We start from the raw sequence: 14,301 nt of genomic DNA on the forward strand, positions 1-14,301 counted from the left end.
CTAACGCTTTGGTGCATTTATCCCGCACCTCGGGGTGGAGAATATCCACCGGTTGGTCAATGACCCCAAGCTCTAAAAGCCTCGCAATTGCGAGAATAAAATCTTTAGGCTTACAATCTGTCTTATATAATTGTGAAACGACCTTCACAAGGGCTTCCATCCTCCTTGCGGGTCCGGGAGCGTCCTCCCCGCTGGGCTGGTCCAGCCGCACCGGCCACCGTTCACCCGATTCCAAGTGACTTCCCGATTCCCGGAGCTCCTTCCTGGCTCCCGGGTTTCGGCACCACTTGTTGCCTTCAGAGGCGTTGCCTTCGGAGGCGTGGCGACCTGGTTCAGGAACGGCACGGCGACCAACCCCAGGCTGCTTGGTCCATGAGCTCACAAACACCAATGTGGTGGGTGGCAAATGGCGTTTGTTGATACGTAACACAGCCTTACATAGCTTGGGTTTACGACGTCACTTCCGTCCGCTTACATCATGAACTAAACGCAATTGGCTATCCGGAGGGGGTCCTACCTTTCCGTACATCGCGAGATCTTCCGACCGCCGGGCCTTAGCTACCCACACTGTTTATTTTTCTGTAGTAATGCTTGGCTTAGAAAGGCTATTTTGGTGGTGCTGATCCTCCTTCGCATTACCACTGTTCTGAGATGGTAAGTAAGCCTTTGATTTCTTTTTTTTTTTTTTTTTATAATGGTGCAATAAATACCAGTTGCAATGGATACACAGGAATCTCTGGTCTCACCCCTGGGATCCCTCTGAAGAGTGATGGGCTCCCCTCTCCCCTCATCCTCAGCTGACATCTAGCTGTAGCCCTCAGCCAACATCTAGCTGTAGCCCTCAGCCATGCTCCTTGGTCTAGGCTCAACTGATGGCTGGTCTGCAAACAACACTGGCCTTCAGATGGCAGGTAATAAAACCGTGTCTTGGCTCCAGCGTCAGTCTTTCCTGACTGAAACAGGGGTCTTCCCTGTGCAGCACGCTGAAGCACTCCCTCAGGGTGCTGCGCAGAGAAGACCCCTGTTTCAGACCCGTGAGGGAAGCTCCCTCAGGGTGGCGGGCCCGCCGCTGTTTTGTGGGGGTAAGCCTCGGGGAGCCCTGCCACAGGTCCCACACGACCGCACAAAGACAGGAGGGCACTGGCTGGTGCACAAACACGATTTATTTCCACATCTCTGGCTCACGCGCGGGGATGTATTGCAGCACCCTTCATTCCATGCTTAGTGCGGTACCTTCGCTATGGCCCCTGGCCGAAGTCCCGCCCCGGCTTTCGCGAGAGCGGGCAGCTCTCCCAGCATGCCCCGCTCTTCCTCTTCCCCGCCGCCGCCCTGAGGTTAGGTGACCGTGGCGGCCAGGGAGCTGTCCCAATCCGCTCCCATCTTCCCCCAGGTAGGAGGCGAGGTCTGCCTCGCCAGGCGCCCTCGGTATCTGTGGGGCTGGCACGGGGAAGGACGGGTAGGGGATGGAGATGGGGTAGCTCATGGTTGAGGTTGGGAGCAGGCCCCAGGAGAGGACGTGGCTGCGGTGATGACTTTCTTAGGACACCTTTGGATTTAATTGTGAAAAGAAAGCGTAACTTCTGAGCAGCTCCTTCAGTTCGCTGTCAGCAGTAAGGTAAACAATCCTGCTTCTGCATATCAGCGTCAGAAGCTTAATAAGTTTTTTTTTTTAAAAATATCTTTTTTGTAGTTGAGCCCCCAAAATGGTGCGCTACTCTCTGGATCCGGAGAACCCTACGAAATGTAAGTTATTTTTCCATGGACAATCGTGTAGGATTTCACTGAAGCCATTGAGGTTTTAATTCCAAAAGATGGTCTTTTTTCTCTGCAGCATACAAGTCCCGGGGATCCAACCTGCGGGTGCATTTTAAGGTACGGCTGGGTGTGCATAGCAGGGAATGCAAATTCATCTGTGTTTTGGGTTGTTTTGTTGGTTTCTGGTTTTTGTTTTTTTTAACAAAGTGACTTACTGTCTTGTCTTGTTATGTAGTTACTTCAGGGTGGTAGCGTAGGTCATGGCCTGTGTTTGCTTTAGCTGCTTGTAATAGTTTTTATCCACAGAAACTAAACCAAGGCGCTGTGTCCTAAAGAGCTTCCTGTCTAACATAAACAATAAAACACAGTAGGAAAGCATGTTGCGGTGAATTTAGCAGGAGGAATGTGTTATAGAGAGAGATTTGCTTCATTTGTCTTACTCTGCCTTTTTGGTTGTTTGGAAAGAACATGGAGTTCATCTGACCGTGGGGCTGGTTGGGAAGTATGGCAGGGGAGCCTTGGGGTGTTTGGCATGAGAACACAAGTTCCTCTGGAAAAGGTTTAGGTGCACAGGGAATTCGGGACACATTTGAGTTAATCACAAAACTAAAGCTGAGCGGATGCTTTTCTGCTTGGTGTTATATAGTGCAGGTGAAAAGAGATTTCACTTATTTTGGTTTACTCTTTTATTGTGATCAGGTAGTATTGTAGTTACTCTCTGACTTTCACATTTAGTATGCTCTCTTAAGTACTGTTACTTTATCCTTGATTTTTCTTTCTGAGCCTTTTCTTCTCTCCCCTTTTATAATTTCCTTAGAGATAATTATGCTGTTTGTAGCTTGTTTTGTCATTGGTTCCTCTGAGATGCCATAATTGACACTTTAGTAGGATTTATCTTTCAGGCTCCTGCTTTTTTTGATTTTTGGCCAAAGAGAAGCTATGAAAAGTATAAATACTGAAATTTTAATTTTGCTGGTTGGAAAGATCTAGCCATTACATAAAAAAACCAATAAAGATGTGGCCAGAGCCACAAATTCAGTAATGAAAGTCATAGCAAGGGTTAGGAAGATAGATAGTAGAAAAAAGTGTTATTAAGTATTCTTTGTTCTTTAATTTTTTTGTGTGTGTGTGAGGGCTTCTTTTAAACTGAGTTTGTAGCAAAAAGAATAGGGTCCAGGAAGAAGAGAGGAGTTCTTTTTATCCCATTGTAACTTGGATAGATCTGTTAAGCAGGACTTCCCTGTGCTTTGTGTTGCTAGAACACCCGTGAGACTGCCCAGGCCATCAAAGGCATGCACATCCGCAAGGCCACCAAGTACCTGAAGGATGTCACCCTGAAGAAGCAATGTGTTCCCTTCCGTCGCTACAATGGAGGAGTTGGCAGGTGTGCCCAGGTGAGATCTGTGATGGAGGCCGAGAAGGGTGCTTTGTCTTGGGCTGGGTAAAGGAGAGAGAAAAGATGATGTTGAGATGGTATGGAGAATAGTCTATCATCAATGATGATAAGAGGGAGAAGAGTTATTCTTGATTCCAGTACAGCAAGCATTGCATCTACTTGCAGTGTCAAGTAATTGATCAAATGTAATTACTTCTGTATGCAGCCTTAATAAAAGGGGATGTAATGGCAAGGTAATGGTGTGTTAAGGGCAAGTTGTGTTGTACCAGGATAAAGACTGAACTCTTTTCTTCCAGGCCAAGCAGTGGGGCTGGACACAGGGACGCTGGCCTAAGAAAAGTGCTGAGTTCTTGTTGCACATGCTCAAAAATGCAGAGAGCAATGCTGAGCTCAAGGTAGGCTGTGTCATCATTATTAAATGTGAAGCATTTGTGTTGTGTGTTGGTGCTCCTGGACTCAGTGGAATTAGGCTGCGTGTAGTTTTCGAGTTGAAATAATTTTTTGCAGATAGCTAGTGTGTGCATGGCTGTCGACTGCTTAGAGTAAGGGTGGTTTAGACTTCTTGAAACCTACAGAACAAAGCAAAATCTGGCTCTTGGTCAATTTGTATCTTCGTAATATACTCAGTGCTTAATATGGTAACTTTGATGTCAGTAATCACTATCTTGGGACACCTTTAGAATAACCATGTAATAATAATACTCTCTCTGAGCCATCAGCATCCTTTTAAATTCCTTGTGACATGTGGAAGAGCAGTCAATGTTTTTCTGACTTCAGCTGGTGCTTGCTTGGCAAATACTCTGTCCTCTGACACTGCTATTTTATTTGCCAGGAGTGATGTGTGCGGGGGGTGGTGGTTATCCATGTTTCTGTTGCAGAGATTATTTATTTGAAGAGAAAAACAAATCACAAGTTTAACCTTTCCCCCCTCCCAGGGTCTTGATGTGGATTCTCTGGTCATTGAGCACATCCAGGTCAACAAGGCTCCCAAAATGCGCCGGCGAACCTACAGAGCGCATGGGCGGATCAACCCCTACATGAGCTCCCCCTGCCACATTGAGATGATCCTCACTGAGAAGGAGCAAATCGTTCCCAAGCCAGAGGAAGAAGTTGCTCAAAAGAAAAAGGTACCACATGTTGTATCCTTACTCCTCTTTAATGTTGCTGTCAAGATATCTGAGCATTAATACTGGTTTTTAGGCAGAGGGGTTGCTGTGATGACTATCTTAGGACACCTTTGGAACCAACACCTATGAAAAAAAAAGTTTTTCCTGAGCAACCTCAATATTTACTGTAAACACAATGCTGGGATCTGAGAACAGTACTTCTCAGGGGCTGACACTGCATGGATGGTTTGTCCATTCCTCCCCCGGAGTGGTGACAGCATTCTCTGTCCCTGCCTGTGAATATGGACCCAGGGCTCCCAGGACTGGAGGGGCTCCTCACAGACCCTGTTGAAAGACTTATGGTGTACTTAGGTCATCCAGTTAGGATATGCTGTGTTTCAGTACGATTTCAGTTGAGTTGACAGCCTGTAAGCAGTGCAGTAACTGGAAAGACATTTCCTGATGTTTGGGTATGATTAGTGGGATGTTTTGTAAATGGGTGAAGAAACTTCTAACAATTCTTGGTATTTCTTTCAAAGGATGACTGTAAACTTCTTTGTAAGATGTTTTTGAGAAGGTGTAAAACTATTGCTGTTTTCTCATGTCTGTGTTCTGTTTTTCAGATATCCCAAAAGAAGCTGAAGAAGCAAAAGCTGATGGCTCGGGAGTGAATCTGATACAACAGATGTACATAAATAAAGCTTATAAAGCTAAGCTATTGTGTGTGTTTCTCTGCTTGTCTGAAGCTTCTGTTCTAAGTGGTGTCCAGTGCTCTGCTCCACTTTCAGAGCCATGGGTGTGCTGCCTGGTGACACTCGGGTGCCGCAGCAGCCAGCAATGCCATTGGAAAGCCGGCTCCTTTGCCAGTGGGGACGTTAGTCACTTAATACCAGTACTATTCGTATACGAAACAAGATCATTTGAACACGTACGGGTGTGGTTTTCCTCGCCTGGGAAGAAGTCAGCAGTAGTTCTGCACCCCCAGACCCAGCGCAGTTGTGAGTCCGTCCGACCGTCCCGGGCCCTGACTCCGCTTCCGGCCGCGAGGGCGGGGCGGGGCATGGGCCACTTGTCACACCGCCTTCTACTATTGGCGGCGTATCGGCGGTGGTGCGCGTCAGTCGGGAGCCGTTTCCGGTGCGGCGGCCAGTAACTGCGTCGGGTCCCTGTCGACTGAGGTGAGTGCGGGGCTGGGGCTGTGCTCCGAGAGTTCCTTCGCACCCTGCCGCTCCTCCATCCCCGTCTGGCTGCCCGGCTGGAGACGTCATCGGGCTAGCCCACTGTGCCGCTTGCTCCCTTCTCTGCGGCCGGAGCGGCGGCTTGAACTGGGAACGGCTCATGCAGGGGCGCAGGGCTCTGGTTTCGGTGCGTGTTTGCGTGGAGCAACATAAATTATCCCTTCTAGGCTAGGTCACCCTTTATGAAAACAACCCCAACCCTTTTGTCCGCACAGCCGTTTTCCCGTCCTGTGACGGCAGCTGAGCAACGACCGAGCTACACGGGGGAACAGAGACTAAACACACTGATATCTGCAGCGTCAGGCGCCTTCACTCTGCTGACCCGAATGTACGGCGGCTTGCAGAGAGAAACAAAAGCTTGTATCGCAAAGAAATAAGCTTACTATTAGAATTTGACTATTTGCCTTTGTTTTGGGGGGGGGGGTGGTTTACTAAAAATGAATGGCCTGCTAACCAGGCAACAGAGCATCACCAAATCAGAGAAGCAGCAGCAACATCTCAATATGTTTGGACTGGTGCTATACTTCCACTGACTTCTTTCTGCATCTGGCAGAAGAATGACTTATTTTTTGGTCTGGAATCTTGATGCAGTGTGGCTGCAGAGCTGCTTGCTGTTACCTCAAAAGGGCAGCCTGGACTTCTTCAGCTAGCAGATGAATCCACATCTTGCTGAAAATTTAGTATCTAGGAAGGGGGGGGATGGGGCTAAAAGAAATCTTTAGGATAGCTTAAAAAAAAAAGTGAAACTGATCCCAGCTGCAGTGTGCATATTTGCCTCTTCATTCTCCCTGGAAGGATCCTGGAAAATTTTTGTTTTGCTTGTTCATATGCGAATTCAAATGTCAGCAGCCTAGAGAGGAGGAGCACAAAGGACAAACCTACCTTATGCAGCAAAGTGTATCTAATATATTGCTTGTCAGTACTGAAAGGGTCAGCTCTACTCCTAATTAACTACTTCTTCTCCTAGCTGTCCCTTTCTGCTCCTGCACTTTGGCTTGCTGCTCTTTCCGAAGGCTTCTTCCTGGTTTTGGGACAGAGGGAATGATTAATTTTCTAATAGTTTGGTCAATTGTATGGATGGGTGTGTGATACGTTCTGTACAGATACAGGCACGTTTAGCTCGGATACTTGGATGCAGAACTAAGGCTCAAAGGAGGTCACATGCCACTGTTTATTTGGTTGAGGCATGTATTTGAAAGAGAAGGAAGGAAAGAAAAAAGAAAGAAAGAGATAACTCAGCTACTGCTGCAGTGTCCTGTCAGTCTGACGCTAAGTCTGGTGGGAGAACGTTCTCAAAACCTCACCCTTGCTTCATCCCTTCAATCCATGCCTCCGGTAATAGCGAGGGGATCATCTTGCTCGAGGGGATTAAGCCCCCCTGCCCAATACATGGTACGCTGTGTCAAAGACCATGGTGCCCAGTGATTGCCAGTCTTTGGAAATACACCAGGGCCCGGTACCCTTCAGCCTTCTTTTCTGATAACAAAATGCTATCCCTCCCTCTCCCATGAAGGAGAACCCTCCATACATACTCAGTTTCAGATTCTCAGGGGTTCCTACTAAAATCCTTCCTGAACTTGGCCAGTTCTGCAGCCGTAAACAGAGCTTCCTTCGTAATTACCAAAGGGTTCTGATCTTCATTATGGTCATACACGTATTCAGTTTTAACCAGGGGGCATACATGAAGAACATTTTCTAATTCTAAAACCTCCTTTGCCTTTTGCAGTTCCTCCTGAGGATAAATTTGCCTAATCACACCCCCCCCCAGATGTTTTATCGGTTCCACCTCTTCAGAGGCAGTCATTTCCTGACAGAAGTAGTTTCTCAACTCCTCCTGCAAAATCTTATTCTGACTTCTCTTCTAACTGATCTTTAAGGTCTCCTAGTAGGTCTTGTAATGATTTAACCACCATCTGCAATGAGTCGATAACTGCATCTGTGTGCCTCACCCTTCGCAAAGGGGACCTTTACCTTTCCCTATCCGAAACTCCCTTTCTTTGTGCAGTACCTTAATTTGATCAACTACACTCTGGGGTTGGAACCAATGAGCTTTTGCCCATTCTTGGCCTGGGGAACTTGGGCAACATTGATGTTCTTTTAATAAATCAAACAACTGTTCCACCCCCTCGAACAGTGAGGGCCCCTGATCAGGAGTATCTATAGACTTGTGAGTGGCCATCTTAACCAATATGTAGGGGATCACTATCGTCCTGAGGGGGTCTCACCTTACACCACCACAATTCCTCTAAATCCACCCTCAGGAGGTCACACCTTTCCAAATATTTATCAGGTTCTAACACGTTCAAAAATTCACTCACTTCATCCTTCTCTGGCTGGTACCCTTGCAGGTAGACGGAACTGTGGATTCAGACTCTGCATTCGCTTTGTACCAAGGTACATCTCAGTCACACAAACACTCCAGAGCCTCAAAGAAATAGCCTCAACAAAGTAGCAGCAGGCACTTTCTGTTTTCTGAGTATCCTGTCTGTGATGCCAATTAAAATGATACATGCCGTAAGGATATGGGTACATTTAGGTCAGATACTCAGACACAGAATTAAGACTCAAATAAGGTCATGTGCCACTGTTTATTTGGTTATGAGGCATGCATGGAAAGAGGAAAGAGAAGGAAAAAAGTGAAGCAAGAGAGAGAGAAAGATAGCTACCCCCACAGTGCTGTGGCATCCCATCAGTCCAATGCTCAGTCTGGTGGGAGAATATTCTTCAGTCCTCACCCTTGCTTCATCCCTTTATACACTCAGGGTCATGCCTTGCTAATAAGCTCATTTCACTAATTCTGCCCCTTCCCACCAAAAATGTGCACCTGTTCAGGCATGTTTGGCTCCTGGCAGTTGTTTTGTCTGGTGTCTGTATCCATTATCAGGGTGGACCCTCCAAACCCATCCTATTCAGCACTGCGGTCCATGTGCAGTTGTCTGGATGATGAGATCTTCAGGTTAGGTGTGATATTGAGAGAGACCAGTTCTTTCTGTGGTATACTACAGTGTGGGATCAAGCGATTCTTCCTGTGCAGGAAGGAAGTAACTCATATTCTCCTTTTCTCAAATCCTGACTAGGATTTCCTCTTCTCTCTGCTCCCTCCCCCCCTTCAGTGGTAGGAATCCCGTTGGATTGATCCGAGTCCTGCCATTTAATTTCACCTTAAATAAAAAGGGAATGAGAAAAACAAACCTTTTCGGACCTTCTGTTGCAATACAGCACAAACTGGGCTAATATCTGGAGTTCACCGCTTAAATTGGTTTTGTGTGGTTTAATCAAAACCTTTTATTTTCTGAATTTGATTTTCTAAGTTCCAGCTGTAGGAATGATAATAGCAAACTCCTTTTTTTGCTAAAACATCAAGAATGTTTCCCTTGTTGAGGACTTTATAGCACTGGAACACATAGCATTTTTTAAACTTTAACTGTTAATCTATTATTAAAGACTGTTTGAATATCAACTACAGTCCCTATTAAGTAAGGCTATTTTCTTAGCTCATGGCATATAAACACTGTCATCCTAACTTGTTTTGTTTTTTTCCCTCAACAGGTTTGTCACAGAACAAGAGGAAGCCATGATGTGCATTCCTTGTATTGTCATTCCAGTTCTCCTCTGGATCTACAAGAAATTCCTTGAACCGCACATCTATCGTGTTCATTAAGTGCATACGGCCCAAGAAAGCTGTGGAAGAAACAACAGCCACAAAACAAGGTCAAGGGGGCAACACTGGAAATCCATGGGCAACTTCAGCCACAAAAAGAGATCAAGAGGATGAGTCTGGAATTTATAAAGTAAGATTAATGCATTTAGTGAACCAGGTAAACTGCAGATAAAGCACCCAGCAATAGTTCAGGGTTTGCACTGTGAGAATGGATATTGAGGAGATTCGTGTCAGCATGACAGGAAATGGCGGTAATTGTGAAGTTGTGAATGTTTATCTTCAAGTTTAAGCGTTTGACGAAATTCATGGTTTAACATTTGTGCAGGGATGGGGGGGAAGTCTGCGTTCGCGGAGCCTCGGGGAGGAGCTCTTGAGAGTCCCTGGGCGGTCCGGGAGGGGCCGGGTGCACTAAGGGGAAAGAACATTCTCGAAGATGATTGTAATATTCATGAAACTGAATGAATATGCATGAGAACAAATGTATAAAAAGGTGTGGCAAGCGTGGTTTAGTGTGCGTGTTGGTGGGGCAGGAGCTCCTCGTGCACCCAGCGCTGTATTACCCAGCTCCCCATCCCTGGATAATAAAATACTTCGCTGCTGAATTGGCCTGGCAGTGTAGTCATTTATAACAGCACCACAAAAAACATACATACTTGTGTTTTTACAGACATTTTTGTGGCTATTTTCTTATGGAAGGGAGTTACTGGTACTGAGCCAGCTATAAATAGTTGCTTAAAGACAGCTCCTGGTAGGTCTTGGAAGGATAGGAATCACACCTTTTTTCTGAAACAGCTTAGTTTTTCATTTTTTGTTTTTTAATGACTGGCTATTTTTTCAGAGAAGGAAGAAGTCAAATCATTGGTATATCACACCAGATATAGAAAGCAGATTTTTCTTTTAAAAAAAACAATCTTCAGCTAGCTCTGCCACTTATAATGAGGGGAAATGTTTCACGTGTGCAAATCATGCATTTACTGTTTCTTTCTTCCAACAAAATGCAAAGATTTATATTTTGTCTCTGCCCTCATCCCCTCCCTTCCCACTGCTGAAGCAATAATTATGTGTAACTATAAAGAGATGCCACCACTTTGGTTCTTGCTGCAGATTTCTGCATAGATCTTTTCTGGCCTTGCTTCTAAAACCAATTTTCATCACCAGCTGTTACTATTCTGGGTGTGGAGTCCTTTTTTTGATATCCTGTTAATTACGCTGTCTTTTATTTGCAGTTTAAAAGCAATGGCATTACAAATGAAATTGCTGCAAAGAAGATACACAGAGGTGTCTGAAAAGAAAATGGATTAAAGGAATTAATTCATATGGATTTTATTCCCTTGTGTCCAATATGAACTGGTGGTATTTCACTTTGAGACTTTTTTCTTTGCACATTTTAACTGAATAAAATCTGTTATCACTTACAGGATAGGGTCTCTTTTGCCACTAAAATGGCAGCTAGCACACTTCTTAATTTAAAATGTTTGAAACCTTAAGTTCTTTATTTTCCTCACTGGAATGACTTTTAATCTATAATCTATTTGCTTATAGAACTGGCTACCGATAGCACAAAATCCACCTCAGATATGGAGATGGAAGGCTTGCAGAGGCAGAAACAATTATTTAAAGGAGAGGACTGTGCTTAGTAAATCCTTCCTCCCTCAGGCATCTGCTTTCTAGAGTTACCTCAGGTCCCACTGACTGGATAGGCGGCCGAGGCAGTCAGCCCGTTGCCCTGACACCCCCACGGGTTACCGAAAGGAGCCTCTTGCCATTGGGAGGGTTCACTGACGGAGACCAGCTCACAGGGACATCTTAGAGAGACTAGACGGACTACTGCTCTGGTGGCAAGTAGCAAATCTTTATTCCTCAACCAGAGTTTTTATACTCTCCTGGGAGAGCTTGTCAGTTTCTACCAAGCTTGAGTGCACTGTTTACATTACTGCTATTCTTACCGTGAGAATACAAGTTATGCAAGTTCTACAAGTGAGGGACTACGTGTCTGTTCAAGGATTCACACATTCTTCTGTTTGTGCTGGTCTTATCTTAGACCTGCAGGTGCCCTGGAAATATATTTAACTCGGGCCCTGGAATGATGAGAAACTAAGCATGTTGCCAAGAGCCCTGATAGTCCACAACCTCCCTTTCAGGAGGAGCAGCTTTGTTGTTGGCATGATATTCTGTTCCTGACCCTTTCAGGCCAGACAGAATATTGCTCTCCAGGCTCTTGGCTTTCATTATTCTGTCTTTGACCCTTTCAGGCCCCCAGAATGTCTAATAGTTCTCCTCACATTCTAAAACTTATAATAGGTCTTTCAGAGTAGTGACCCATTGAAAAAGTATAGCTGCAAGGTGTTTATCTGAATTCAAGATAGCAACATTGATAGGGAGTTCGTGGTTTGTACGTCCACTATATCCATTTGCAACTTTGTCGGTGATAGACTGAAGTGCAAGTTCCTGAACAGTTGTTAATTCCCTTTTTTCGTCAGGACCACCTCCTCCTTTTAAAAGCCCAAAAAGCAATTCGATGTCTGTGTTTGTGATACCACAAAGAGAGTGAACCCATTGAAGACTACCCAACAGTTGCTGAGCCTGAAATAAATTCGTGATTTGAATGTTAAAGCCAAGTTTTTGTGGCCGCACTATAGTTTCTGTGACTTCCATACTTAAATATTTGATAGGATATGTTGCCTGTATTTTGTCAGGAGCTACAACTAGCCCTGATTGTTGCAGCATAGCGGACACATATGGTATGGCTTGAGAGATGTCTAATTCTTTTGACGCTATTAAAATGTTGTCCATATAATGGTATATCAACCAGTCAGTTTGTTCAGTTCAGATAGGCCTAAGAGCCCAATCGACATATAATTGACACATTGTAGGTGAATTCTTCATTCCTTGAGGAAGAACAGTCCACTGATAACGTTGATGAGGTTCTTGCTGATTTATCGATGGGACAGAAAAAGCAAATCTCTCACAGTCATCTGGATGCAAAGGAATATTGAAAAAACAGTCCTTTAAATCAATGACTAAAATAGTCCATCCTCGGGGAATCATTGTAGGTGTCGGTAGGCCTGGTTGCAGCCTCCCATGTCAGCCATCACTGCATTGATCCCTCGTAGATTGTGTAATAAACACCATTTACCAGATTTCTTCTGAATGGTGAATATTGGTGTATTCCATGGTTGACGGTTCTAGATGACCTGCATCCAGCTGTTCAGTCACAAGTTCCTGGATAGGGGAGAGCTTCTCCTTTGATAACCGTTATTGATTGATCCAAACCGGAGTATCTGATTTCCAGGTCAGTTTCAGGATCAGTCCCCCATCAAAAGGGCTAGAAGACAATGTCACACCCCACTGTAACAGGCAATCCCGGCCTATTAAATTGAGTGGAGAGTCTGTAATGTACGGTCAAACCCAGGCACGATGAGCAGGCTCGTTTACATCGTAGATGCATTTAAGTTCTTTGCTGAGTCGAGTCTGCTGTGAGTCTCCCACTCTCATTATTGAAGACATAGCTGGCTCCAAGGGCCAACCTGGCCATTGTTTAAAGGAAATAACAGTTACATCTGCACCAGTGTCTAATAGAGCATCAACTATACAAGGCTTCAAATTTCCGATTTGTAAACCCACCAGGTGGGTTGGACAATCTTTCCCTAAAGGCATCAAAAAGGCAATCTGTGGGGACTCTGTAGACCCGAATCCACCTTTACGATCTATCAATGACGTAGTTGGTACCATAGCTCGGAAAGGTATCAATTGAGCAATTTTAGTTCTGGCATAAATATGAACTGGAGGGCATAGTGCCTTTACCATAATGCCAATAACACCAGTATAGTCCACATCTATTACTCCTGGCAAAACAAAAATACCTTGCTTTGGGGCAGATGAACGTCCCAATAATAAGGCACTAAAGTCATAACCAAGAGGTCCTTTAGCTGTTGAGGGGACCACCTGTACTTGATTATTAGTTAAGGTGACATTGGTGCTGACTGCCAGGTCCACCCCGGCGCTTCCTCTGGTGGCTGGTTTAAGGTTGGCCAGACAGCCTGTGGAGCCATGCTCTGATGGAGTGTCACTTGTGTCATCGCGGGGAAAACAGTGTAATGGGAAACAGACTCATTAAGAGAGGTTCAAAAAGGAGAGAGGAATCTGAGGATCCTTCTTTGAGCATTCCACCTGACAGTCCTTTAGGGGTGATGCTCAGGGAATGGGGGCAAGGTAGCGCCCAGGGAAAATAGAAGGGTCATGGAGGATTATAAAGGTATTCTTTAACTAAATTAAATTTGGGGCTAGCCAGGAGACGTCTTGTGCAGTACTGGTATACCGGGTACCGGAACCCAGAGTATGCCTTTGGAAATTTTGAATTTGCAGTGTCGTAGGGACTCTTCAAGAATCATTCAAAGAGCCTTACTGATTGAAAACATACCATTTCTTGGGTTTTGGTAGCAGGGGTTAAAGTTCCCACTGTCTTGGTTTTGGTAGGGGTTGGTTCTGAGTCCCTACTAATAATTGTTACAAGAATCGCGTGCCATTTTGGTTTTGAACTCGGAAGGTATAATAAGAAATTGAATACTGATAACTGATTTTAACTTTGGTATACTTCATAACTCTGTATGTGTGTGCCTGAGACATAGCACTGCTATGAAGCGATTGTGGTTTTGAACTAAAGTTGATGGGAGGAGATGAATGAAGTGAGTGTAAGTTTTGTCTTAGAATTTTTATGATGTTGTTGTTAACCTAACACCTGTTGCACAGACAGCATGTCAAGAACAGAAACTGGTAAATTATGTCAAGATGAGGGAAATGATCCTTAAAAATTTTAATAGAGTGCCAGCTATTGATTTATCCAAAATTTGTTGTGCGATTATTTCTGCAGGCAGTTTTATTGTTGTGTGTGTATAACTTGGGAACAATATGCACAGGTTGTGTGTGTGTGTGTATTACGTGTAATAGAAAGTGTGATCAGTGGTGGAAAACATACATGAAGAGAGGGAGAGAGAAGAAAGATTTAAAATGTATGTGAAGAGAAGGAGAGAGAAAAGGTTTAAGTAGCAGTAGTCATTGGTTGTGTGTAAAAGGTTTAAGCAACAAAGGCACGTGCCTCTGATTGGTAAACTTAAAACTCTGATCACCTTCTTAGAACACTGAGAT

The 14,301-nt window shown here is 44.8% G+C and overlaps 2 protein-coding genes and 3 non-coding genes across 6 annotated transcripts; all 5 read left to right on the forward strand.

The window, feature by feature from the left end:
• Positions 1 to 1,324: 1,324 nt before the first annotated feature.
• LOC138734757 (large ribosomal subunit protein uL22-like) lies at positions 1,325 to 4,972 on the forward strand. 2 transcript variants are annotated; one of them, XM_069882564.1, is made up of 7 exons: positions 1,325 to 1,390; positions 1,691 to 1,743; positions 1,832 to 1,872; positions 3,015 to 3,149; positions 3,448 to 3,546; positions 4,087 to 4,278; positions 4,881 to 4,972. In XM_069882564.1, exons 2-7 carry the CDS (start codon positions 1,704 to 1,706, stop codon positions 4,926 to 4,928), a joined length of 555 nt encoding a protein of 184 aa, XP_069738665.1. In that variant the 5' UTR covers positions 1,325 to 1,390; positions 1,691 to 1,703; the 3' UTR covers positions 4,929 to 4,972. The 2 variants fall into 2 exon arrangements, with proteins under 2 accessions (XP_069738665.1, XP_069738664.1); XM_069882563.1 differs by lacking the exon at positions 1,325 to 1,390 and adding an exon at positions 1,457 to 1,615.
• On the forward strand, positions 1,521 to 1,589 carry LOC138734761 (small nucleolar RNA SNORD58). Its single transcript, XR_011339631.1, has one exon. It is a non-coding gene; the product is annotated as a small nucleolar RNA SNORD58 (small nucleolar RNA).
• Positions 3,800 to 3,867, forward strand: LOC138734763 (small nucleolar RNA SNORD58). Its single transcript, XR_011339633.1, has one exon. It is a non-coding gene; the product is annotated as a small nucleolar RNA SNORD58 (small nucleolar RNA).
• Positions 4,361 to 4,431, forward strand: LOC138734762 (small nucleolar RNA SNORD58). The gene has a single exon (XR_011339632.1). It is a non-coding gene; the product is annotated as a small nucleolar RNA SNORD58 (small nucleolar RNA).
• Positions 4,973 to 5,356: 384 nt separating the features above from the next.
• LOC138734758 (UPF0729 protein C18orf32 homolog) lies at positions 5,357 to 10,458 on the forward strand. The gene is given in 5 exon segments (XM_069882565.1): positions 5,357 to 5,435; positions 9,045 to 9,143; positions 9,145 to 9,286; positions 10,383 to 10,421; positions 10,423 to 10,458. Coding segments are annotated over 4 exon segments (291 nt in total). The 5' UTR covers positions 5,357 to 5,435; positions 9,045 to 9,069.
• Positions 10,459 to 14,301: the final 3,843 nt, after the last annotated feature.

The sequence above is a fragment of the Phaenicophaeus curvirostris genome, unplaced genomic scaffold, assembly GCF_032191515.1.
Source record: "Phaenicophaeus curvirostris isolate KB17595 unplaced genomic scaffold, BPBGC_Pcur_1.0 scaffold_203, whole genome shotgun sequence".
NCBI classification, from domain to species: domain Eukaryota; kingdom Metazoa; phylum Chordata; class Aves; order Cuculiformes; family Cuculidae; genus Phaenicophaeus; species Phaenicophaeus curvirostris.